The 27905-nt window shown below is 44.6% G+C and overlaps 1 protein-coding gene across 3 annotated transcripts in view; it reads left to right on the top strand.

Moving 5' to 3' along the window:
- The first annotated feature begins 658 nt into the window (after positions 1-658).
- Positions 659-27905, top strand: part of LOC115076334 (interphotoreceptor matrix proteoglycan 2-like) — a 52595-nt gene continuing 25348 nt past the window's right edge. For 2 of the 3 annotated variants that reach the window (XM_029577641.1, XM_029577643.1), the window contains exons 1-5: positions 659-789; positions 5737-7710; positions 10482-10594; positions 24588-24646; positions 25446-25609. In XM_029577641.1, coding sequence (XP_029433501.1) covers positions 711-789; positions 5737-7710; positions 10482-10594; positions 24588-24646; positions 25446-25609 — 2389 coding nt within the window. In that variant the 5' untranslated portion in view covers positions 659-710. The remainder of the gene's footprint in view (positions 790-5736; positions 7711-10481; positions 10595-24587; positions 24647-25445; positions 25610-27905) is intronic. The other variant, XM_029577642.1, reaches the window with a different exon arrangement.

A 27905-nucleotide genomic window follows, 5' to 3' on the forward strand; every position in this document is an offset into this window, starting at 1 on the left:
TAGTGAATCTAGTCAGCTAAAGCTCTGCTCTGTTTTCAAAGGCTTTTATTTAGCCAGCTAAAACCTTACTTGGGCAACTGCATCTCATGGGAAACTGCCCCCAGTAGCATGCCCAGGCCATCCATTTGCCCAATGTTTGCAGCTGTGGACTGACGCATTGCAAGCTGTCTGTGAGATGGGGGATGTCATTCTGGCCACAGCTGCTCTTTGCTGATCTTAAAGCAAATGATTGTGTCCTCTGTAAGAAGTGCCAGATGCAATGTAAGAAACCCAGCCCCATCATTGCATGAGGGAAGAGAGTTCTGTGGTACTGCTGTCCTCTGAGCCTGCAGTATTGGGCTCGTTGCTATCAAAGCATCACTGTCAGATGTGAGAGTGGTGTGGCTATTTCTAATCCAGCATCCCTGTGTGTCAATGGTGCGAAAAAGCCCTAAGATGCTAATGCCCAGGTTTATGTGCAGAACAAAAACCTTGATTCACAGCCAGACCCACAATGAGTGGCAGCAAAGGCTGACTCTTTGCCCTTAAGGATAGAGCTGGACGTCATCAATCCTCCTTCCTGCAGAATCTGGAGCCCAGGTTATATCTGTCCCCAGCACCCTCCTAGGGCGAGGCTCTGCTGCTCCCTCCCACTTCCTCTAGGGATTGCCAGAGACAAAAAGAGAGAGTGGCGGGCAGATACATCCTGTCTGGGGCTCTGATGGCTCATCATGAAGCCGCTGGTTCCTTGCCTGCTGCTGCTGCTGCTGCTCGGCTACAGAGGAGGATTCCTCAGGCTGCTGAGCTCAGGTCAGTGGTGGATGGTTTTCTGAAGGGGGCCATGTATGTTAGTTTGTTACAGAGGGATATTATAGGGAGTTCAGTAGGGTGGAGAGCAGATAGATTTGAAGGATATAAAGTCTGGCATACCTCTGAAGAGGTTTTGTGTACTGGGGACATCTCTAGCAGTTTTGTAGTGGAGGGACAGAGTGCTATCCTAGTTTACTTTAAATTGCTTTTACTGAGCAGCACTGTGCCCAGCTGCTCAAGTGCCATGCAGGACCCCTGACTTTGACTTGTGAGCCGGGCTGAATCAACAGAGTGTGCCCAACCTAGCAGATGGGATTACGCGTGGTTGGGCACGAGCTTTGGATGCAGTAAGGAGGCTTAACGTGTCCAAAACACCTGCCCTAACAAATGCGTCATGGATAGTACCTATCAGATGTAACGTCCATGTAGATGAGGTCATTAGCTATTACCCATCCCCCCAATGCAGGAAAGCACTGGATGCCCAACTCGCATGGAAAAAAAATAAAAAACTGGGTTCTCTGTGTTGTGATAAATGTCTCCTCCTCCTTAGTATCATTATGACATTTTAATTTACTGCTTGCAGTGGAGAAAATAAATGTATATTTTGACTTAATTAAAAGAAACATTTTCTTATGGCCATGCAATTTAGACGTCCATAGCAAGGGGCAGCTAATATTTTGGTAAGGTTGCTGAAGTGCATTATAAAAAAAAAAAATGCTGGCACTGAGCGCCTGTTGCAATAAACCATTGAGCACTATGGATGCACAGTTCTCTGTTAGTGCCCGTTTTAACACTGCCTCATTTAAATATTGCATCGGGCGCCTAGAGAATATGGCTACGTTAAGACAACGGGCGATCAATACTAGCAGCCATTTTCAGTGCGGCCCCTTAATGTGTGCAGTCACTAGAGGGGAACCTCAGGCACCACGCCACAGTGACACCTACAGGCCATTTACTGGTAATACGGGCTCTGCAGTAAGCAAATGAAACAGGAGTTTAAAAAACTCACAAAACCACAATAAGTATCAATGAGGCTGAAAATGCAGACGAGTGTGAGACAGGTGCTGGAGCTCCAGAGAACTTGTGCTTGATTTGCTTTCCATGTCTTGCCAAAAATGACCGTGCAAGGGGGGGGGGGGGAATATTTATGCAATTTCCACGCAGCGACGCATCCCAGCCTTTCCCAGGTCCCAATTAAGGAGCGGACTGGGAGGGAACTTCCCTAACCTCCCTTCCCCTCTCCTCACCACCCTCTAAACCTAACCTGCCTTACCTTTTCTTTTTAAGTTGCTGCTCCTCTGGAGCAGTAGTAACTTGCGCGTGCCAGCAGCGGCAAATGCCTGCTGTACCGCCCGCCCCTTTATCTGGGCCCGGCACTTCGGCGCGTAATGGGGGTTACATGCATGGGGCGCGCACAAGGCCCAGCCACGCGCGTAACCCCAGTTTTTTATGCATGCAAGTGATTTAAAATCTGCCTGAATGAGTTGTTAAAGATCTTTCATGTAATCTGGTTGTGTTTTAAAGCAATTAGCAGGAGCCAAGCTGATGGATTCTTATCCAGCTATCTGAGGCTGGGGACTGCTACTTAGCCGCATAAGCAGATAAGTTGGTACATAAGATTGCCTTATTGGGTCAGACCAAAGGTCTATCAAGTCCAGTATCCTGTATCCAACAGTGGCCAAGCCAGATCAAAGTACTGGCAGGATCCCAAAGGACAGGTGGCTGCTTCTCCCAGGGCTTCAGCAGGAGATTTCTACAACTCCACCTGAATAATGCTTCATGGACTTTTCCTCTAGCAACTTCTCCAACCCTTTTTTTTATTTTTTTAATGCAGCTGTGCTAATAGCTTTCACCACATTCTCTGGCAATGAATTCCAGAGCTTAATTATGTGTTGAGTAAAAAAAATATATTTTCTTGTATTAGTTTTAAATGCATTACTTAGTAACTTCCTTGTGTGTCCCTAATCTATGAACTCTTTGAAAGCATAAACTGATTAAGGTTTATTTATTTATTTATTTATTTGAAGCTTTTATATACCGGCATTAGTATGCAAACATCATACCGGTTCACATTGCAACTAATAGGCTGAAAGTACAATCAACAGGGAGAGGAAACGGGAGAGAGTAAATACAATAGTGCAGAGAGTATTGAAAATTACAAGCATTAGATTTAAACGGTAACAGGCTATTTACAAGAGTCTATAAGTAAAGTCTTAAATGGTAACAGGCTAATTACAAAATCTATATACAATTTAGGTACCAATTATAACACGCCAGTCTCATGCTCAACTCTGTACATATACCTGCCTACATTTTTTAAAGTCCTATGACATACTTACTCCTACAATTATCTATATGCATTATATTTTAAGTAACTGTTATCTTTGATTGGTTTTCCTGTCTTTTCTTTACTAAGTCTTACTGTTCCTTTTATTTCCCCTGTTTAGCCCCCCTCCAGTTCAATGTAATTTCCTACGACTGTTATAATGTAAACCGATATGATGTTGCTACGAATATCGGTATAGAAAAGTTTATAAATAAATAAATATCTTAGTAGCTTGAAAGGGCACTCATTTATCTATCTGTATTGTGACCTTAGCCCTTTTAGTTGTGGTTTATATAGAGAACACCTGACCCACCCATGTTCTACACAACTTTTGGTGGTCCACTTTATCGAGTTGGGTTTCTTGGAACTTGTGGAATTGCAAAGACTAATATTTTGTGCCTTTTAAAAACAGAACCTATACCTCCCAGATTTCCATGTATAGTATCTAGTGAGTGATTGTGTCATGGTGGTTTTTTTCCAATACAGAGCATTCATTCCCCAGATCACTCTCAAGATCCAGCCCGGGCCTCCCAGCCTAGACTCGAACCAGCATTGCCAGATCACAAAGTATAACAATTTCACAACGTTATATTTCCCCTGAATCCAATATATTGTCCTGCAGTCTTCCCATTCCCTTATCCTCCCCTCCCCTCCCCTCCATCCGAACCCCTTTACCTCCCTCCATTTTTATCTCCCTCTTAGGACAACAACCTAACCTTTAGCGTAACAAAATCATACACTGGTGAGGTCCATGAATTACATGTATTGTCCCCACCACTAAAAAAAAACCCACACAATCTCTTTCTGATTGCAGTCTGTACCATTATCCATGTGGAATTATTATAAGCTCGGATCGGATTGGTTCTGGGACCTAAAGCCCAGAAAATGCAGGCTTCCCCGCTGCCAATGCTTAATGGATGTTCCAAGGTGTAAACCCATTAAAGTCCAAGACTAGGCTCCACACCATTGGCACATGAGCCCAAAATGTTGTCCCCAAAAGCACAGAACCTAAATGAGTAAGATTATCTGCAGCTTCATAATCTGTTATTCTTAGTCCATTGCCATAGCACAAACAAGTTGTAGAGCACTGGTATTCCAGGAAACGTATCTTCCAACTAAATAAGAACTACCATGAAAAAATCAACATGATAACAGATGCTAATCCAATTAGATATATCCATTTATCCACTGTTACAAGAAACTTGCAGATAAGATGCCTTAAACACATGCCACAAGGATCAGTATTCAGACATCTTTGAGTGTTATCTCGTCTTCCCGATCAGCTGCAATGACCAACTTCTAAGGTTTGCAGAAACGTTTGTGCACTTTCCATACTCTTGTATATTGTAACTATTCACTGCAGTAACTTAATTTCGCTGGCATATTTTTCTCTACCAGTTTGGCACAAATGGGTGCAAAAGGTATCCTCTGAAAGGATACTACGGTAGAATAATCTTGAAAAGTTAGTATTGGATTTCCTTATAGGTTATGTTTCTGTTTTTTCGGTAGGCCTGCAAAACAGCAGCTTTATGGGTTGAATTCAAGAATTTAGCTATTACTGTTCAGGATTTGGTTCGAGGAGCAGACTTAGGCTCCAAGCAGTGTGCACATCATCCAATGCAGAGTTCTCCATATTTGCCCTCTAGGCCAAAAACATGTGGTATCCATGTCTCAAGCAAATCTACCAGGTCCACTTCACGCAGAGTCTCAGGGAAGCCACCTAAGTGGAGATTCCCTCTCCTAGAACAATTATCTAAATTGTCCATTTTTATAGCCGTTTTGTGCTCCCTTTGTAAGGCCGTAAGTTGGGCTTTTGAGATATGTGCGCGATCATCCAGGCCCGACACGCGTGTTTCCACTTCCTGAATTCTTTTTTGAGAATCCCCCAGTAAAACATTTATTTTGTCGAATTTCTCATAGATTTTAGCAAATTTTATTTTGAGTGCCGTTCCATCAGTTACCTTCAGATCGTGCTTCTCCGCTGATGGCAGGGTCTCAGCAGGCTTACTTCTCTCCAAGCCCTTGAGCTGCTGTTTGGATGCTATAAAAGTTGTTATTCTTGTAGCTCAGGATAGCTACTCACCTCAGAAATATAAATTTAACAGATATACTTCAAACATTTAAATGAAAAATTATATATGAGAGAAATGGGGACACAGAGCAGTGTAGAATCACGTCCTCCTCCTTCTCTATCGCGTCATGTGACCGCCAACCATTTTTGTTAACTTTTTAAAAAAATGTGTTCCCTTTTTCAGGGGTTTCAAATGCCAGTGCAGTAGCGTTGGAAACTTAACTCCAGCTTTGACTCAGATTTAAATTTCCAGCGCTAGAAAAGATGCAGTCTCTCTGCACTGGGGAGTTCTGCTTAATGCCCTCATTTGCATGGGATTTCTATGCAAGGGTGCTAAGCAGTGCTCCCATTCAGAAACACATGCATCAGCAGTAACGTTTGTGCACAGAAAGTGCAGGTTGAACTGCGTTCAGCTGAGTTTGGAGAAAGATACAAAACCAGGAGAAAAATCCCTGGCTAGTTGCGAACTAAGGCTCATAGCATTGTAGCCCAACTGAGGCTGGTTCTGATTGAGATGAAAAGTACATTGTATTTTGTATTCTTTCTTTAGCAGTTGGTAGCAGAGTTAGAAAGCCATTTCCATGTGCAGAGGGAACATCAATAAAGGCTCAGAGAGACCCCAGCACTACCTCATTCCCATATTTCCCAGCAAAAGAAACTTCTCCAGAGCTAATTAGCCATCACCTTGTGGAAAGCAGATATAACCAGGAAAAGAGTGATTCAGGGTTAGACTTCATTGCAGAAGAAAAGAAACCAGCCCTTGAGTCCCGAACTGCTGCCACACCATGGACAGAACTCGCCCATAGTGCATTTACGGTTCCTCAGGGACTTTTGCGGAGAAATGGAGGAACAGCCATCCAGAATCTGCAACAAAGCAATGCAAGTGAAGACCAGCACAGAAGCGGGTTAGAGCTAGTTAAAGGAGCTACAGAGGACTCAGTCAGAGAGAGGTGGTCAGTGCTCACTGCAAATAAACCCAGTCTAATGCCTGTTACTCCTTCCCTAGCATCTCTGGTGACTCAAAGTCTTCCTGAGCATTTGGGAAATTATCAAGGAATGGAACTGCACACAGAAAGAGCAATAAAAGACAGCAAAGTTAGCCAAGCAAATCTTTACCAAACAAACTCTCCAAGAAGCTATCACAGGATGTCCCAAGCAGCGGACAATAGCACAAAGGACTTTCCTGATAGCTACTGGAACAGCATTTCTGTGATATCAGAGCTTTCCACACAACACAGAGAAACTCAACCATCTGTTAATTCATTTGCATCTCATCCACTGCAAGAGACTCTTCATAGAGCTACAGTCTTTGCCGACAGAGCAGGTCCCCCTAGAGATGAAACTATCGCTATAGCAGGTCACAAGCAGCAAAGAAAGACCCTCTTTTCAACCAGCAATCCAGCACCACAGGCCACAACGGTGATTATAATGTCAACTGAAGGAGACGGCTTGTCTAAACCAGTAGAATCTCTCAATACTATGTCACCAGCATCTGTTTCTAAGGCACTGCTTTCAGAAAAGGAAACGCTGTACATCTTAAACATTTCAGTTCATTCCACCACAGTAGGGAAATTGCCAAGCCCAGAAAATGTCTCCTCTGGTTTCTCAAAAGAGAGAGAAAACAAACCAAACACAGACATAGGAGACGTGACAATTTCCTTTCCTGATCCTCACTCCACCGGTGGTGTTTCTGTTTCATATCAGCAGGTGATGCCAGATTCTCTCCTTCATCCACTCCTCAAACACACAACTATCGGGGTTTCGGCTGCAAGGGTCCTGGAGGCCTCTACACTTCCATCTTCAGCTGAGACTCCTATTGTTTTTCAACAGGATACAAATTTTTCTCTGTCTGTTGAAAGGAATACTTCTGATTCTGCCCTGACCTCAGAATATACCAAACTATTCTCAACTGAGCTGAATCCTTCCTTCAGTGAAGAACTAACAAAGCCAAGCAAGCTCCTATCAGAACTTGCAACAGAACTTACCAGAAGCCGTTCTGCAGGGGAAGGACCCACATTGGCAGGTTATCCTGGATCAGAAGGGACCATGTCAACCAGTCACTCTCCACCAATAAGTCCATCACACTCTACTTCATTATCAGACCCTGTGACTAACAGAATCAAACTACAGGAAAGTAAACAGAATATTACCAGTCAACGGTCAACAATGCTTGTGATTTTACAAATTGGCACAAAGCATAGAGCTTCTAAAATATCAGAACAAAGCAGTACTGTGGATACAGTGACAATAAATCCTATTGGAATGAGCCAGTCTCTGCAAAACCTGGAGACACTTCCGAGCACAGCCAATAACAATGTAACATTGTCAGCAGAAAACCTGACCACAGAGGACTTCACATCATCTCCTGTGACAGTGGCGTATTTTGTAGACTTTAAGGGACCAAACTTCATTCCTATTACAGAGCGAGAGAGTCCTACAAAGTCCCCACAGTTTACATCTGCTGAAAGACTGCATGCAAATCAAAGGGCTTTCATTATGGAAGATCAACCCCCAGGATTGAAAGGTTAGTGGGATTTTAATTCTAAAACTATTCCTAGCTGTTAGATGTTTATTGCTGCTGGTGTCAAGAAGATGAGCATCAGCAAGACAGTATTAAAATATCCAGACACCCTACATGGAGCTGAACTTGTGATTCATAGAATTGCAGAAAAAACCAGGGCTGGCCAGGATCTCAACAGTCATCTAAAACAGAGCTTCCCAAACCAGTCAGGTTTCAGGATTTCCGCAAATAATACACTTTGCATGCAAATTTCTCTCATTCAGAGTTATTGCGGATATTCTGGAAACTCGAGGGGTCCTCCAGGATAGAGCTAGAACTATAAAAAGACAGGGCTGGACAGAAGTGAATGGAACTCTCCCTCGGCCATTTCATGCAGCTCTTAAAATCCTTCAATGATGGAGCTGCAATTGCACCCCTAGGTAATGGCAAATCTTATGTTCTTACTTATCAATCCTTCATTCTTTTTTTTTTTTTTTTTTTGGGGGGGTTGCAGTAAGTGTGGCCTGTCTGGATTTCATTAAACCATTTGTCACTGTTTCATGAACAAGCCAGTCAGTCCAGAAGAAAAATATAAACTGGGTAAGAGCCCTTGGAAAGGGTTAGTTAAAGGGATCTACTCTAGGGAAGGGGCGTACCTGGGAGCTCTCCGGATCCCCCCCCAGTCTCCAGGGAAACACTAAAAGCTCCAGCTCCTCCCAGCCTTTAGTAAGCCTGAAGGGAACAGGAGACGAGCGCCTGACTCTGAAGCAAGCATGTGGGGAGAAATTCTCAAAGTGCAGCCTGCAGCTGTGATCCCAGCACATGGAATTCCTCAGCTGAGGGTGTGCAAGTGGGAGCGGGTAAGAGCAAAAGGGGTGCTGGGGTTAGGGCGAGAGAGAAAACATAGATTAGTGGGAGGTGGTGGAGGAAGAAACCATGCGGATACACGTTATTCCTCAGGGATCAGTGCTAGGCCCAATCCTATTCAGTGTTTTATGTCACAATGATTATGTGCTAGAAGGGAAAATGCGTAGGTTTGCACCACAGAGCAGATGTCCAAAGCAGGATAAACAATTTGAAGGATCACAAACAATTACAAGACAAGGAGACTTCAGAACATTTTATGCTGCCTGCTTTCCTCATTAGAAACAGAAACAAAAATATATGCATGTGGGATGCCTTTTTATTAGACTTAACATCTGTAGTAAGTTAGTCCAATAAAACAATTTCACCTGTTATCTAGTTTGTTTCTATTTGTTAATCGTTCTTTCAAAGAATTCACACAGACTAACATGGCAACCACACTTCTTGGTTTCAGAATTCTGCACATAATTATGATGTTCGTTATGTGAATTTTTGTGTAATCAGTACATCAATGAATGGTTTTTCTCTATAGGAAACAAGGCAAGAAATGGAGTCAGCTGGTGACCAAAGTCACTAATCAATAGCAAATTAGCTATTGCCATCCAATGACAAAGCAGATTTAATAACTCTCTGTGCCATACAAAAGGAAAGCAGCTTTAATAATGCTCAGTGCCAACTAATGGCAAAGCAGCTTTAATAATGCTCAGTGCTGTCTGATGGCAAAGCAGCTTTAATAATGCTCAGTGCCATCCCATGGCAAAGCAGCTTTAATAATGCTCAGTGCCGTCCGATGGAAAAGGAGCTTTAATAATGCTCAGTGCCGTCCGATGGGAAAGGAGCTTTAATAATGCTCAGTGCCATCCCATGGGAAAGGAGTTTAAATAATGCTCAGTGCCATATCTAATGAATAGAGCTGGCCACATTGTTTAGACCACACAGCAATACAGTTCATATCCCCGCCTGTTGGTTGGGGTTGCTCAGCCCTGGGCACTCCATGGATCTGCTGCACTTAGGCCTGAGGATGGAACAGGGCCAGCTGCTGCTACTGTGGTGACCCTTGTTGACCAACTAGCAGCACTGAAGATGTGCCTTGGAGAGGGCCGCCCTCGAGCTGATGAGGGTGACTGAAGCCACCTGGGAAGGATGAATGTCTCCTTCCATACCTGCAGCCTTATTCTATGTCCTGAAGCTGCTGAACTGCACTGGAAGGGCTGCTACAACCCAAGAGCAGCATCTGCAGTCTGTCAGCGACTGTGGAGACTGTGACCTAGCACCTACTTACAGTTCCTGAACTCACCTTTGACTTTATGCTAGGTCAGACCAAAGTCCACTAGCATTCTTCCTCCAAGACTCTGTCACAAATAGCTGGCAAATCTAAAAAAGTACATATATTTCTTGATACTCCCATTTCTTTTGTCTACCTGGCTAATAATATGTTAAGGACTTTTCCTGCAGGAAAGCTTTTCCATTGGATGGCACTGAGCATTATTAAAGCTGCTTTGCCATGGGATGGCACTGAGCATTATTAAAGCTGTTTTCCCATCGGATGGCACTGAGCATTATTAAAGCTGCTTTCCTATTAGATGGCACAGAGCATTATTAAAGCTGATTTGCCTTCGGATGGCACTCCGCATTATTAAAGCTGCTTTGCTAGTGGAGAACTGTGAGCATTTTTAAAAGAATAACATTGGACAGGCCCAAGAGATGTGAAGCCTATGACATAATATAATTAATTACTACTCTGCTCTTTTTTTCAATAAAATACTGAATAGTTGATACTGGGCAGAAATTGCTAGAGTACTTAATGGTGAAAGATTTTATTTTGTGATTGTCTGGTTTCATGGGCTGAGTTTATTGTTGCTTTCAGCTTCTCACAAACTTTTAGCTATAGCACAAGCACAGTTTTATAATGTTTGGTGTTTGTTTTGCAGGGAAGGAGATGTATGTCACCTACAGACTGGTTTTGGAAAAGGACTTCATTCCAGGTTTTGAAAATTCAGATTCCCCCGCGTACCGGAGGCTAGCTCTGAGCTTTCAGGAGACGGTTGGTGCAGTTTGGTTTATACCAAACCATTTCCTGTTCGCTAGTTACAAATACACCAACATTGTAGCTGTAGCCTTGGCACATATCACATTCTCTCACTTCTCAAGTCATTCCTGATGTAGCTTCTCTCTCCTTCTCAGCTAGGTGACGTTCTGCTGTGTATGTGCTCTGTCCATAAGCCCCAGGAGAGCTTGCTGTATCTGCAGTTAAGCAGGCTGAGAAGCCTTACATATGGGGTGGCAGCTCCACCCCTCAGGACTCAGATTAGAATTTCAAAAGGAACGCTGGAACAGCTGTAAGGTGGACCCAGGTTCAGTTTGGGATCCCAAAGAAAGACGTGTGAGCTTTTCTTGATGTGATGTGAAATTCTGAAGTCTGCTGTAAAGTCTGTAAGTGGAAGCATTGTCTTTGTTTGTCGATGACCTGACCTGGACTGGAGTTAAGCTTTACCCAGACTGTGAGCGTTTCATACCTGTCAAGGATGCCTTATTGAAGAATAAACTGAGCATCAGTACAATTGTACTGAGGGGGCTTTCACACCTGACAGTAGGTGCTGTGCAATAGCTTCAGCAACAATTTGTGTGACTCATCCCACAAGCCAGGATGTGCCAGTATGACATCAGTTTCTGGAACGTAAGAAGGCATAAGAGAACAGGCAAAAATATGACCAGAGTCACCCAGAGTTAAAGTGTATTCTACTACCTCATGATTCTGAATCAGGGCCCAAAGCTAGGAATCTCCCCCTCTGTTTTATGCTCCTTATTCATCTCATACCCCTTATTACTTTAGCTTGTCACCCCATCCTCAGTAGGACTGGCTTGACCTAGGTTAGAGTTAACGGCAGACTCGAGTCAAACTTAGTAGCTTGACAGGTATGCTGCGTTTGTTGAGGCATGGATGAGAATGAGTGTGTGCTGCGTTTGTTGAGGCATGGATGAGAATGAGTGTGTGCTGCGTTGTTGAGGCATGGATGAGAAACACTGAGAGGAGAGGATCACCTTGCTGGTGGCTGAAAGGAATCAGTAAGTTTTTGCTTGGGACATTGACATTGACTTTTTTAAAAGTATTGGGGCAAAGTTAACTATTTGGGAATATTATTTAGTGTGTTTGTGTGTTTGTGCCTTTAATAGTCAGTCAGTGAATAAAACAAGTTAGACTGTTTGCATTTTTAAATAGTCAGTCAATAAGGTAGCAGTAGGTAGGCAGTGAATACACAAGTTAGACTGTTTGTATTTTTAGTCAGTCAATAAGGTAGCAGTAGGTAGGCAGTGATTACACAAGTTAGACTGTTTGTATTTTTAGTCAGTCAATAAGGTAGCAGTAGGTAGTGTGTTTATTTTTTAAAAGTCTGCCTGACTATTAAAGTGTCCTCCAGACTTTTAAAGAGCTAAGTGTTTTATTTAATAAATAACTGAGTGCATTGTATTGAAAAACAAAACAAAACACAAAAACAAAAAACCCCACAAAAAAGTAGCCAGAAGCTAGAAATAAGCTAGGAGCAGTATATACCAAAGTAAAAAAGTTGAATAGTTCAGCTCAGTTACTCACCTTGGAAAGGTGTTGAGGTAGTGTGATTAGGTTTGAATAGGGACCAACATTTGTTAATCAAGGGAGCAGTGAGTCACTCAGGCTGACTAACTAAAGTTAGACTGTTTGTAATTCCCAACCCTCCCACCCCTTGCCCACCCACCCCAAGCTCATCCCTTAATTTATAGGCAGGTGCCACTTGCACAAAAAAAAACCAAAAAAAAAAAACCCCATCAACAAAAACTTTATTGAGAATTCGATCAGACCCCAGTAGGCCACTACCAGACATATAGTGAATTCACTAATACATTTAAAGGAACTTAGACACATTCCTACTCCCATAGCAACCTAAAACTTAACTAGGAACTGATCAAAATTGAGATGAAGGCAGCAGTCCAGCAGCAAGAGGGGGGCTTCCCAGTCTTTTGCATCGAGTGTCACATGTATGATTTTTTACCCACCGGTGAGAAGTTGTACATGTGCATGCGATGCAAAGAGCTCCTGGCTCTCAGAGAACGAGTCCGATCTCTGGAGGCTAGAGTGGCAGACCTGGAGGAGCTGAGGGAGACAGAGAGGTATATAGATGAGACCTTCAGGGACATAGTAGTCCAGTCCCAACTTCAGACTGGCAGCCCTGGTGCTGCCTTGGAGGAAGAAGGTCTCATAATGGGAGAGCACCAACCAGATGTAGCAGGAAAGGATCCTGTAGCAAGGACCTGCTCTCTAGGTGATGCATTGTCCTTTCGCACTGAGGATATCTCCCCAAGGCCTACTGCCCAGGAGGGAAGGGTTAGGTCGGCTGTCATAGTTGGTGATTCGATTATTAGGAATGTAGATAGCTGGGTGGCGGGTGGGCGTGAGGATCGCCTGGTAACATGCCTACCTGGTGCGAAGGTGGCGGACCTCACGCGTCACCTAGATAGGATTTTAGACAGTGCTGGGGAGGAGCCAGCTGTCGTGGTACACGTGAGCACCAACGACATAGGAAAATGTGGGAGGGAGGTTCTGGAAGCCAAATTTAGGCTCTTAGGTAGAAAGATTAAATCCAGAACCTCCAGGGTAGCATTCTCTGAAATGCTCCCTGTTCCACGCGCAGGTCACCAGAGGCAGGCAGAGCTCCGGAGTCTCAATGCGTGGATGAGACGATGGTGCAAGGAAGAGGGATTCAGTTTTGTTAGGAACTGGGGAACCTTTTGGGGAAGGGGGAGTCTCTTCCGAAGGGATGGGCTCCACCTTAACCAGGGTGGAACCAGACTGCTGGCGCTAACCTTTAAAAAGGAGATAGAGCAGCTTTTAAACTAGAACAAAGGGGAAAGCCGACAGTCGCTCAGCAGCGCATGGTTCGGAGAGATGTATCTTTAAAGGATACTAATGATGCATTAGAATTAGGGCATCCCGACAGTGAGGTTCCAATAATTAGAAAAGTAGTCCAAGTGCCTGTAACTAAAAACTCACCTGAGCTAAAAAATTCTAACTTATCCCTATCAATTAAAAAGCAGAATAAAAATACAATCAAAAAAACAAACTTTGAAATGTTTGTATGCTAATGCCAGAAGTCTAAGAAGTAAGATGGGAGAATTAGAATGTATAGCAGTGAATGATGACATAGACTTAATTGGCATCTCAGAGACATGGTGGAAAGAGGATAACCAACGGGACAGTGCTATACCGGGGTACAAATTATATCGCAATGACAGAGAGGAGCAGTCGGGAGGAGGTGTGGCGCTTTATGTCCGGGATGGCATAGAGTCCAACAGGATAAACATCCTGCATGAGACTAAATACAAAATTGAATCTTTATGGGTAGAAATCCCTTGTGCGTCGGGGAAGACTATAGTGATAGGGGTATACTACCGTCCACCTGGTCAAGATGGTGAGATGGACAGTGAAATGCTAAGAGAAATTAGGGAAGCTAACCAAATTGGTAGTGCAGTAATAATGGGAGACTTCAATTACCCCAATATAGACTGGGTAAATGTATCATCGGGTCACGCTAGAGAGATAACGTTCCTGGATGGAATAAATGATAGCTTTATGGAGCAATTGGTTCAGGAACCGACGAGAGAGGGAGCAATTTTAGATCTAATTCTCAGTGGAGCACAGGACTTGGTGAGAGAGGTAACGGTGGTGGGGCCACTTGGCAATAGTGATCATAATATGATCAAATTTGATTTAATGACTGGAAAAGGAACAGTGTGCAAATCCAAGGCTCTCGTGCTAAACTTTCAAAAGGGAAACTTTGATAAAATGAGAAAAATTGTTAGAAAAAAACTGAAAGGAGCAGCTACAAAAGTAAAAAATGTCCAAGAGGCGTGGACATTGTTAAAAAATACCATTCTAGAAGCACAGTCCAGATGTATTCCACACATTAAGAAAGGTGGAAAGAAGGCAAAACGATTACCGGCATGGTTAAAAGGGGAGGTGAAAGAAGCTATTTTAGCCAAAAGATCTTCATTCAAAAATTGGAAGAAGGATCCAAGAGAAGAAAATAGGATAAAGCATAAACATTGGCAAGTTAAATGTAAGACATTGATAAGACAGGCTAAGAGAGAATTTGAAAAGAAGTTGGCTGTAGAGGCAAAAACTCACAGTAAAATCTTTTTTAAATATATCCGAAGCAGAAAGCCTGTGAGGGAGTCAGTTGGACCGTTAGATGATCGAGGGCTTAAAGGGGCACTTAGAGAAGATAAGGCCATCGCGGAAAGATTAAATGATTTCTTTGCTTCGGTGTTTACTGAAGAGGATGTTGGGGAGGTACCCGTAATGGAGAAGGTTTTCATGGGTAATGATTCAGATGGACTGAATCAAATCACGGTGAACCTAGAAGATGTGGTAGGCCTGATTGACAAACTGAAGAGTAGTAAATCACCTGGACCGGATGGTATAAAACCCCAGAGTTCTGAAGGAACTAAAAAATGAAATTTCAGACCTATTAGTAAAAATTTGTAACTTATCATTAAAATCATCCATTGTACCTGAAGACTGGAGGATAGCAAATGTAACCCCAATATTTAAAAAAGGGCTCCAGGGGCGATCCGGGAAACTACAGACCGGTTAGCCTGACTTCAGTGCCAGGAAAAATAGTGGAAAGTGTTCTAAACATCAAAATCACAGAACATATAGAAAGACATGGTTTAATGGAACAAAGTCAGCATGGCTTTACCCAGGGCAAGTCTTGCCTCACAAATCTGCTTCACTTTTTTGAAGGAGTTAATAAACATGTGGATAAAGGTGAACCGTAGATATAGTGTACTTGGATTTTCAGAAGGCGTTTGACAAAGTTCCTCATGAGAGGCTTCTAGGAAAAGTAAAAAGTCATGGGATAGGTGGCGATGTCCTTTCGTGGATTGCAAACTGGCTAAAAGACAGGAAACAGAGAGTAGGATTAAATGGGCAATTTTCTCAGTGGAAGGGAGTGGACAGTGGAGTGCCTCAGGGATCTGTATTGGGACCCTTACTGTTCAATATATTTATAAATGATCTGGAAAGAAATACGACGAGTGAGATAATCAAATTTGCAGATGACACAAAATTGTGCAGAGTAGTTAAATCACAAGCAGATTGTGATAAATTGCAGGAAGACCTTGTGAGACTGGAAAATTGGGCATCCAAATGGCAGATGAAATTTAATGTGGATAAGTGCAAGGTGATGCATATAGGGAAAAATAACCCATGCTATAATTACACGATGTTGGGTTCCATATTAGGTGCTACAACCCAAGAAAGAGATCTAGGTGTCATAGTGGATAACACATTGAAATCGTCGGTTCAGTGTGCTGCGGCAGTCAAAAAAGCAAACAGAATGTTGGGAATTATTAGAAAAGGAATGATGAATAAAACGGAAAATGTCATAATGCCTCTGTATCGCTCCATGGTGAGACCGCACCTTGAATACTGTGTACAATTCTGGTCGCCGCATCTCAAAAAAGATATAATTGCGATGGAGAAGGTACAGAGAAGGGCTACCAAAATGATAAGGGGAATGGAACAACTCCCCTATGAGGAAAGACTAAAGAGGTTAGGACTTTTCAGCTTGGAGAAGAGACGACTGAGGGGGGATATGATAGAGGTGTTTAAAATCATGAGAGGTCTAGAACGGGTAGATGTGAATCGGTTATTTACTCTTTCGGATAGTAGAAAGACTAGGGGACACTCCATGAAGTTAGCATGGGGCACATTTAAAACTAATCGGAGAAAGTTCTTTTTTTACTCAACGCACAATTAAACTCTGGAATTTGTTGCCAGAGAATGTGGTTCGTGCAGTTAGTATAGCTGTGTTTAAAAAAGGATTGGATAAGTTCTTGGAGGAGAAGTCCATTACCTGCTATTAAGTTCACTTAGAGAATAGCCACTGCCATTAGCAATGGTTACATGGAATAGACTTAGTTTTTGGGTACTTGCCAGGTTCTTATGGCCTGGATTGGCCACTGTTGGAAACAGGATGCTGGGCTTGATGGACCCTTGGTCTGACCCAGTATGGCATTTTCTTATGTTCTTATGTTCTTAGTGTGTGCTGCGTTTGTTGAGGCATGCATGAGAATGAGTGTGTGCTGCGTTGTTGAGGCATGGATGAGAATGAGTGTGTGTGTGTGTGCTTGTACTTGGATAAAAGTCAACTTGTTCATAAGTTTTGCCATCCTTTAAACTAAATGTAGACCCTCTTTCAATGTAATTTATTAGAAAGAGGTAATTGGCAGGGGGTGTTCTTTGCAGGCGCTGGGGACGGTCCTACTGGTGTCTCTCTGGTAAAGCAACATAGCTCCTGCCTGGACATCACACCAGGCTGATGTTCCACAGAAAGCATAAACATCTTCCGGGATGGGACATTCAGCACGGCCCATCTTCCCCTACAGGCACAGGCCAAGCAGGGGCCTGAACACCGAAACGATCGCCTGCTAGGAAAAGCATAAACATCTTCCGGGATGGGACATTCAGCACGGCCCATCTTCCCCTACAGGCACAGGCCAAGCAGGGGCCTGAACACCGAAACGATCGCCTGCTAGGAAAAGCATAAACATCTTCCGGGATGGGACATTCAGCACGGCCCATCTTCCCCTACAGGCACAGGCCAAGCAGGGGCCTGAACACCGAAACGATCGCCTGCTAGGAAAAGCATAAACATCTTCCGGGATGGGACATTCAGCACGGCCCATCTTCCCCTACAGGCACAGGCCAAGCAGGGGCCTGAACACCGAAACGATCGCCTGCTAGGAAAAGAGAACCGGGCAGAGTTTTTTCACTGCGGGAAACAATTGGGATCCCATAGCTCAAGTGAAAACTGTTTTGTGGATTTCCTCTGTCACTCTCGACTAAAAGATACCTTAAGGTCCAGGGCACCACATGGGCACTTGGTGAATACAACTGGAGTTAGTCAACTCCCTTCTTCACCACCTGGATTTACAGCAGACAAATCTTTTGCGTCTTCCAAATGGCTCCAGAGACTGGAGACATTTCCTCTCCCCTAGAAGGGTCTCCCCTCCTGTTACTCATATGAAAATAAGAACCGCCATACTGAGTCAGACGAAGGGTCCATCAAGCCCAGCATCCTGTTTCCAACAGAGGCCAATCTAAGTCACAAGAACCTGGCAGGATCCCAAATAGTAGATAAGATTCCATGCTGCTTATCCCAAGGATAAGCAGTGGCTTTGCCAGGTTAATAACAATAATGACGTAAGTGGTTAATGTACAACTCTCACTAAAAAAGTAAACACAGAATGATAGAGATGCTTACAATTTATAAACATATAGAAGAGCAATAAAATGTAGTTTTATTACAAAAAAACATTGGTTAGTACAAAAATATACATAATTAAATACATAATTTGCTTATGTGCAAAGCTTGTTTAGCAGAACAGGCAGTGGGGAATGCTGGCTCTTGGCCCCATTCTCCATGGATTATCAGCTGGTCAAGAGGCCTGAGCTGTTGAGAAGCTCTTCAGGCCTTCGATGATTTTTGGGACCAGATGTTGAACGGGTCCAGGCCTAAACACGCTGAAGGTGCAGGCAGGCTTTGGTTAGCTGTGTGGTAGGGTCGCGTCAGCAGTTCTTTTCCCTCGTGTGTAGGCGTGTGCATGCATTCTCACCGCGAGGCAGTTGCATGCGCGGGGACCTGGGCACAGACATCTGCGACCCAGACATAAGCGAGTATTTGCGCAGGTACTTGTGCAAATGCGCGCTCCTTCCAAACCTAGTCGTAAATGCATATTTGCAAACATCCTGAAGGGGTGTGGTGTATACCTGGGTGGCATTGGTGTGCGCACAGGAGGCCCATCTAGAGCCAAAGTTCAGGAGAGCTAGGCGCCGGGATGAACAGGTCCAAGCGCCTTGCTGTCTGTGATAGCAATTCAGTCCACACTCTCTTTCTGTTTGTGTCAGTGCTGTTTAGATGCTCAAAGCAATTTGACTATTATATATTTTGCCCAATTTGTGACATCCCCTTGGCCTATGGTGTCTCTACAGGAGCATGGAGTGGGAGGTGAGGCAATGGGCAGTTCTTCTCCTCCCTTCTTCTCGAGGGCAGAAGCTTTCCTGAGAGAGGTTGGAGAGAGCAAGGTTGGGCCTATGGGCTTCGGTACAAATCCATCCTCCTTCTGCATGAAATGTTTCCAGGGACTGCAGACCTTTCTGCAGGAGCATCCAGCGAAGGTGAAGCAGCCTACTACGTAAGATTGCGTGCTTGGCCTTCCCATTTGTCTTGGCGGGCAAACGTCACAAGGAGGCTGTCCTTGGTAATGTTCAAGGGGGTGTAGATCATGAGACACTGGAGGATTCCGATGGAGCATTGGCTTTCTCACCTCTAGAAGAAGGATAAATTGCATTTGATTGAGAGCCACTTTGGACTCTGCTTAGATTTGTTTTCTTTTCTTCACAGAGATGTCTTGCTGAGTTTGTAACTCAGACCCTGAACACGCTTAGTGAGGCCAAAGGTCAGTTTTAAGTTAAGCATCCTGTTTCTTTTCCCCTGTATCCAATTCAAGAAATATTGGATTTAAAGAATATAAATGCAGCTCTCAAGGTTCCCCGTTTCCACATGGAAACTCTGAGGTCCAACTGTGAGGTCTGTTATAGCAGCGGTACACAAGGGAGAGTTCTTGGCATCTCTCGCCCTGACAGAGGCGTATCTGCACATAGCCATCAGGACGGAGCACCAGAGATTCCTGAGCTTCATGGTCCTAAGGGAACATTTTCAGTTTCCAGCCCTTTCCTTCGGCTGGCGACAGCGCCACATACCTTCACCAAGGTGTTGGTGGTGGAGGCAGCCACATTGCAAAAGGAGGGTGTGTTGGTGCATCCGCAGCTGGATGACGGGCTCATTCATGTGAAATCAGAGGGCCTCTATCAACAATCAGTACAAAAGGTACCAATGCGCTTGAAGTCTCTAGGGTGAGTGGTGAACCTAGCAACGAGCCATTCAATCCTCTTTCAAACTCTGGAGTATCTGGGAGCTCAAATCAACACGCTGGCAGGAAGACTGTTTCTGACAGAGACAGATTGCTGAAATTGCAGAGTCAGATTAGGCTTCTGCTAGAGCTTTCAGTGCCCAGGGTCTGGGACTATTTACAGGTTCTGGGTTATATGGCATCGACAATGGAATTAATGCATTGGGCATTTCCACATGTGTGGTCGCTACAGGGGAATTTTCTTTCCCGCAGGAATCCATTATTGGAAGAGTTTCTTCTTCCTCTTCCTTTAGAGGGGGAAGTAGGGACAGTCTTTTGTGGTGGCTTACTCACATCACTCTCAAGCGTGGTGCAGAATTGTAGGTTCTAAATTGGTTAATAGTCACCACCGATGGAAGCCTCTCTGGATGGAGGGCGGTGTGGCAAGCTCAGTCAGCGAAGGGCCAGTGGTCGAAACAAGAGGCCTCATGGTCTATCAGTCAGTTAGAGATGGGTCTATCAGTCAGAGATGAGAGCAGTGCATTTCACATAGCTTGCCTGTCTGCCAAGATTACGTGGCCATCCAGTATGGATCTTATCAGACAGTGTGACAACATGGCCTACATCAACCATCAAGGTGGAACCAAGAATCAGGCAGTGCCTTGAGAGGCTCAGGATTTGATTCTCTGGACAAGGCAGCACTTGGAGCAGCTGGCAGCATCTCACATTGCTGGAGTGAACAACATTCAGGTGAATTTTCTCAGTTGAAGAAAGTTAGACCCAGAAAATGGGAGCTGTCGGAGGCAACGATGTGTCTCTTTCACAAAAGATCAGGGTATCCCAACCAAAGGGAACACCAAGGCATTACAGTTTTATAGCCACTGAACAGAACATGGTACGTAAGGAATCTGAGCTCTGGTGCTGCTGTGGACTCGAGAGATTCATCTTCCCTCAGAGGCCTCTGGTGGACAAGGGATTATGGCGGATAGAGAAACATCTGGGCAACATGATCCTGGTAGCTCCAGAGTGGCCACATCTGTCATGCTTCCCACCAGATCTGATCAACATGGCCATAGATGGGCCCCTGAGGTTTGAACATCGGTCAACTTTTTTCCACTAGGGCCCAATATTTTTGGGTCAGGCGGCTCACTTCTGTCTCACGGCTTTGCTTCTGAGAGGAGACAACTGAGATGGAGGGGATATTCCGAAGCAGTTATTTCCAACTTGTTGCAGGCTAGGCGACCTACATCCTTGATGTACATGCGAATTTGAAAGATCTTCGAGGCCTGGTCTGCTGTTGATGGAATGCAGCCTCAGTCTGTTCAGACTAAGGTATCACATATTTTGGTTTTTCTATAGAAAGGTTCTGGTCAGGGGACTGGCCTTTAATTTTCTGAGCATCCAGGTAGTGACCTTGGATTGTCTCCAGGTTAAGGTGCAAGGGTATCCTCTGTCCACACATCAGCATGTTATATGGTTCCTTCAGGGAGCTAAGAACTTGCGTCCTCAGGTGTAGAACATTTGTCCATCTTGGAATCTGAATCTAGTCCTTAGAGGATTGCTTAGTTTGAACCACTAAAGAGAGCCTCTACTAAGGACTTGACTCTTAATGTGGTTTTCTTGGTGGCTATTTGTTTAGCCAGGAGAATTTCGGAGCTCCAGCTGCTTTCATTTTGAAATTCCTTCCTAGAGATGTTGGATTCGGGGGTATCTTTATGCATGGTGCCGCCTTTTCTGCCTGAGGTAATCTCGGCGTTCCATCTTAACAGTGGAACTTCCAGCTTTTCTGGATTTGGATTCCTCTATGCCTCAGCTGGAGGAACTTAGGTTCTTAAATGGGAGGCATGCATTACTGAGGTATCTAAAGGTCACTTGTGATTTCCATAAATCGGGTCACCTCTTTGTACAGTGGAATGGTCCAAAGAAGGGAAGTAAGGCACATAAGGCTACAATTGTGCGGTGGCTGAAGGAAGTGATCAAGTTGACAATTTCTAAAGGGCACCCGCTGCCAGGAGTTTAGGGAGCACTTGATGCGTTCTCAGGCAACTTCCTGGGCTGAGTCACAACAGGTGTCTCCACATGAAATTTGCTGGGCGACAACTGGGAAGTTGCACACTTTTGCTAAGCATTATCAGTTGGATTTCGAGGCTCCAGCTGCCATGTGCTTTGGTGAGTGTGGTCTCCCACCCGAGTTAAGGGGAGCTTAGGTACATCCCAGGAGTCTGGACTGATCTGGGTTCGTACAGGGAAAGAAAAATTGGTTCTTACCTGCTAATTTTCATTCCTGTAGTGCCACAGATAAGTCCAGAGACCCATCCATTTATTGGGGATAGAATCTGCCACTCATACTGTTGCTTTGTATATAGTGTGGAGTTGGAGGTTTTCAGTGCTGATCGCTTATGGTAAATTTGGGAAACAAGTTTTCCATTGTCTTTTTGGGAAACTTCACTTTCTTCTGGCTCATCGGAGGGGAGGACGTTTGCTTAGAAGATTGCTTAGAAATTTATGGTTGTTGCTGTCATCTTGGCTTGGGTAGAGGTCAATACTGAGGTACTGCAGGAAGCACACTGGGTTATACACAGTGTCAATGTCTCCATCTGCTGGAGGGGAGGCAAAACCCAGGAGTCTGGACCAATCTGTGGTACTACAGGAACGAAAATTATTGGGTAAGAACCAATTTTCCTATTTTATAGACCTCTCATATCTCCACCCAGTTGTCTCTTCTCCAAGCTGAAGAGCCCTAACTTATTTCCTTATGGGGGGTCATTCATCTACTTATGTTGGTCACTCTTCTCTGTACTTTTTCCACTTCAACTCTATATTTTTTTGAGATGCGATGACCAGAATTGCAGTGTTTTAGGTGCAGTTGCCCCCTAGAATGATACAAAGGCATTATGAAAATCTCTCTCTTATTCTTCATTCCTTTCCTAATCATTCCTAACATTTTATATGCAGTGACACTTCTAAGATGGAACCGAACATCATGTAACTCTAGTTTGAATTATTTTTCCCTATGTGCATCACTTTGCACTCATCTACATTAAATTTAATCTGCCATTTGGATGCCCAGTCTCCTGCAATTTCTCACTATTCACTTGTGATTTAACAACTTGAATAACTTTGTGTTGTCTACAGTTTTTAACACCTCTCTCATTGTTCCCTTTTCCAGATCATTTATAAATATATTGAAAAACACTGGCCCCAGTACAGATCCCTGGGGACTCCACTTCCATCATTGAGAAAACTGACCATTGAGTCCTACTCTCTGTTTCTTATCTTTTAACCAGTTCGAAGTCCACAATAAGACATTGTCTTCTGTGCCATGATGTTACATTTTCTCAGGAGTCTCTCATGAGTGACTTTATCAGACACCTTCTGAAAATCCAGATATACTATTATCACCAGCGCACCATTATCTGTTTATTCCTGCAGATATAGCACCAGACAGGGGGCTGACTCTGATGCACCCTCCCTCCCTCCCTCACACACTGTACCCCATGCTGCATATCAGCCACCTTTTCCCCACATGCACTATACCTCATCTGTGCCCCTTCCCCCACTATACACCCCACCTATACTGCATGGAGTGGTACTTACAGACTGGATGGACCACTTGGTCTTTTACTATGTTACTGTGTGAGGCAAAAACTCCTTTATGTAAATCTAGATTGGCTGTAGCCTATTAAACCATGTTTAGTTAATTTATTCTTAAAAATACATTTTACAAATTTCCAGGCTCATCAGTCCATAATTTCCAGGTTCACCACTGGAGCCTTTTTTTTTTTTTTAATATTTCACATTACATTGGCCATCTTCAAATCTTTGGCTACAATAGACAATTTTAATGACAGGTTGCAAATTACTAGTAATCAGGGCTGGCGTGACCATTAAGCAGGACTAGGCAGTCACCTAGAGTGGCATCAGTGAGCAGGCACCGCCGGATTTTCAAAATGTGAATGGAGGGGCAGTACAGAGCCTTGCACCGGCCCTGCTAGTAATAGGTTTGGAATTTAATTTTTTTGGTTCTTTCATGGGCTGTATGTGGCAAAACCTTTAGAACTGTCCTCCAAAGATCTTAAAGCTCCACAACTATTAGCTTATTCAGTAGCAGTTTATGAAAGGCTTCATAGAAAGTCATAATCTGCAAATGAATGAAGGCCCAGACACTCTGAGGCATGCACTCTGTCTCAGTTGTAAGCAAATTCATTTCATGCATATTCATTAGGGATATCCTGAAAACCCGAGTGGTTTGCAGCCCTCAAGGACCAGAATTGCCCACCTGAGATCAAATGTATTTGAAAACATTTTTATTTTGAGAATTTGCATTTATGGCAAGCTTTTTTTCACTTTCTCTTTTTGTATCTAATTTGGATCCTTTTTCAAGGATGTTCTTTGGGCTATAATAGCCTCTTTCACCTCACTGTTTAATCATGCTGGCAGTCATTTGGCCTTCCTTCTGCTGTTTTTTTATGCATGGAATACGTCTGGTCTGGGCTTCCAAGATGGTATTTTTAAACTTCTATGTCTGATGTAAACTCTTAAACTTTGCAGCTGCACCTTTTATTTTTTTGTTCCTTTTGAAAGTTAAATGCTAGAGTAGTAGTTTTCCTTAATATTCTCCTTCCAGTTAAGTCAAGTTTGATGGCGTTAAAATCACTATTGCCAAGTGACCCCACTATCATTAGTTCTTACACCAAATCCTGCATTTTGCTAAGGAATTCTGCATTCAAATGCATGATTTTGTATAATTTCCTACAGGGAAAATCTGCAAGTCTCTCCCCCAACCCACCCTCAGAAAGTGTGTCGGGCTGGTGTACCCTTAATAGCTTCATCCAATTTCTGCCATAGATCGTGGAGCACGCAAATATCTTGTAGGCTTCAATAAGGCAGCAAAAGGAAACATTTTCCATGGAATGGGAAGTTCAAGGACAAGGGATCATCACGTGAAACTGAAAGGAAGGGATCGTGAGAAAATACTTTTTCACCAAGAGGGTGGAAGGCCAAGATCAAGAGAGACCTGTGAAAGCACCACATGGGCAGGCAGCACATTGGTCCACAATGTGTAACCGTTCTTCTTTCTTCTTTAGGTGACTCCGTTTTACAAGGTGGTGCCTGGCTTTGAACGGTTAGATCTGCTGCAGATCAGGTATGGAGCCACATAGCATGTTTTAACACTCTCAGGCGCTGTCTGCTTGCCGTTAATGCGGGCGCGATTCCATCGGTCAGACCGGCACGGTTAGAGCTGCTCTGTTCTCCACAACTTCCCTTCTCCTTCCATCCTCTCTCACCTCCTCCACAACCCCTTCCCTCTCCCAGCCCTCCTCCACTCCCTTTTTCTGTATTCCACAACTTTACCCTCCCCACTTACATCCTCTTCCTTCCCCTCCCACCTCCTCCACAACCCCGTCCCTCTCCCTCAGCCCTCCTCCACTCTTTCTTCTTCTCTCTGGCCCACCTGACACTTAGATACTGCCGCCGCTGCTCCATGGGATGTCTCCGGGGGTCTCTCGCTCGCGCGCCTCTCCACCGGGCTCGTTGCTGGCCCACCCGATGCGCGGTGATGAGGCGCGCGCGAGAGACTACCGGCGACCTCCCATGTCTGTGTCTGTGCTGCCGCCGCTGCTTCTCCCCGCACGCACGAGAGACCCCCCGGAGACCTCCTGTGCTGCCGCCGCTGCTCCTCCTCGCCGTTTCCAAGTCCGCTGGGCTCCCCTCTGACCGACGTGGTCTCGTGCATGTGTAGTAGAGCTGCTCTCTACTGCACATTTGTGGCACGTCAGTCCAAGCCCATTTATATGGTAGATGATGTCATCAGACTTATGTCAATTTAATGTTATATGAATTCTGTCTTTTGTTTTACTGTAGTCTGCATTTTCAATTGAAAGAACAATTGCTGTGGTAATGTGGAGCTGCAGCTGAATTTACAGTAATGTTCCTCTCTGCAGGAAGGGCAGCGTGATCCTCGAGTACAATGCGGCTTTCAGGGTGCACTTAGTCAGGGCACAGCTGAGAGATTGGCAGGTTATACTGGACAGGACTGGATTGCCAAGCAGGATCAAATCTGGATTAACAATTGCTAATTCTACAGTAATTAGCCTTTCTGTAGCAGGTGAGTCTGCACTTTAAAAGATGGTTACATTTTACTGATTAGATTTAGAGTTAGATTATTTTGGAACAAAGATAGCAGAGGCAGCACATGCAAAGCTATTTCATGCATATTCATGGTGGATGTCCTGGAGTTGGTCACCCCTGCTCTCTGCTTTTAGGGGCTTTGGAAATGAAGACTGCTTACTGCACCTGCAGGCCGATACAGAAAAACACACGGGAGAGCCGGCGAGCGCACAGGCCACTCTCCTGGGCGAGCGATTGAGGAGGGTGGCCTGTGCAAATGAGGGCCCGCGGTAAAAGGAGGCGCTAGGGACACTAGCGCGTCCCTAGCGCCTCCTTTTAGACAGGAGCGGCGGCTGTCAGTGGGTTTCACAGCAGACGCTCAATTTTGCCGGCGTCGGTTCTCAAACCTGCTGACAGCCACAGGTTTGGAAAATGGATGCCGGCATAATTGAGCGTCCGTCTTCCAACCCGCGGGCCAATTTTTTATTTTTTAGGTTTTGTTTTTTTTTACTTTTGGGGCCTCCGACTTAATAGCGCTATGATATTAAGTTGGAGGCTGCACATTTTGCTTTCTGTATCGCGCGGGAATAACTAATAAGGCCATCAACATGCATTTTCATGTTGCGGGCACTATTAGTTTCGGGGGGGTTGGACACACTATTACCCCTTACCGTATAAGGGGTAAAGCTAGCGCGTCAAGAACGTGCGTCCAAAGCTGAGCTAAGAGTGCGCTGCACCGTACTCTGCTGCTCCACCGGAGCGCACTGTACTGCATCGGCCTGCTGGTTTGCTCTCCCACCAAGAGATGGAGGACAGAAAAAGTCATTCTCCAGCAACAAGGCATAATTTCTGCTGTCTGCAGGTGCTTCTCTGTCTGCGTTGTGAGGATGGATTGAAGGCGCAGGGATCAATAGCACCATCCTTAGACAAAGATGTAATCAATTATTTAAATCCCATTGCCCAAAGAGATCCGCTATCAAGAAGTCCCTATCAAGTCCTCTATCAAGAAGTAGCCAGAGCTGCAGCCCAATAGAAAGCGGCTGCCACATCTCTGAGAACCTGCCAGCCATTTCTATTTCCCTCCAGTTTCTCAGAAGCAGGAACAGGTGATGAGAGAGAAAGAGCTTGCGGCCTGAGAGGTCTGAATGAGGAGGCAGCTATGGCCAATGCTGCTGGAGCATCCAACCATGGAGGGCTGCTGTGGCTGAGACTCCCTCTCTCAGAGATTGTAAATGTCACCGCGAAGCTGGGCTTGCCTCAACTGATAGAGACATGAAAATATTTCACAGGAAGTGATCCTCTCTCTCTCTTTATAATTATTTCTTTAGTCACACAAAATGATAGAAATCAGGATAAAACATACAAAAACAGAATCACGACCACATTTTGTTCTTTTTAAAGTCCTCGTTAGATTGGAGATCCATAAGAAAATAAATAACAATAGCAAAGCTTCAGGATTCCTCCGTCACTGAGTGAAGTTAAGAGCGGCTTGCGGCCTGGGACACAAGCAAAGAGCTTTCATCCATCCTCATCGCTCCCAAACAGGCCTCTCACTTAACTGATAAGGAGCCCTCGCACAGGAATCGCTGCTCCAAAAAGGCTCCGATTTCACAGAAAAAATACAAGGCAGAGAAGATAATTCTGTCTCCTTTGCTGAAAGCCCTCACTCAGAGTAGGGCCGGGCCCAGGAGGTGACTCTAGTGCTGACGATCAATATCACAATGACTGGGATGGAAAAAGGTTTTGAATAAAAATAATAAGTAAGTCAAAGAAAAGCATGGAAAGGTCCCTACAAAAGGAAAAAGAGCTGAGGGGCTAAGCAGGCTCATTAGCGCTCAGGCCTAACGTTAACACCTTACCCTGTCTCCTCACCTTCATCCTATAACCACCAGGGATCCCTTCTCTTTTTGAATTCCATTACTGTTACTTTTACTTCCAATTCTGGGAGGCTGCTCCATGCATCCATCACCCTTATCCATGAAGAAATACTTCCTGGCATCATGCCCAAGTCTTCTGCCTTGGAGTTTCAGGGCACTTCCTACCCTTAGAGCCGTGGGGGGTAACCTGCACGGAGCGGCAGTTACTGCCCTTAACAGAAACACGGGGGTAACCTGCACGGAGCGGCAGTTACTGCCCTTAACAGAAACACGGGGGTAACCTGCACGGAGCGGCAGTTACTGCCCTTAACAGAAACATGGGGGTAACCTGCACGGAGCGGCAGTTACTGCCCTTAACAGAAACACGGGGGTAACCTGCACGGAGCGGCAGTTACTGCCCTTAACAGAAACACGGGG

This window comes from Rhinatrema bivittatum, chromosome 14, assembly GCF_901001135.1.
Source record: "Rhinatrema bivittatum chromosome 14, aRhiBiv1.1, whole genome shotgun sequence".
In the NCBI taxonomy this organism is placed as follows: Eukaryota; Metazoa; Chordata; class Amphibia; order Gymnophiona; family Rhinatrematidae; genus Rhinatrema; species Rhinatrema bivittatum.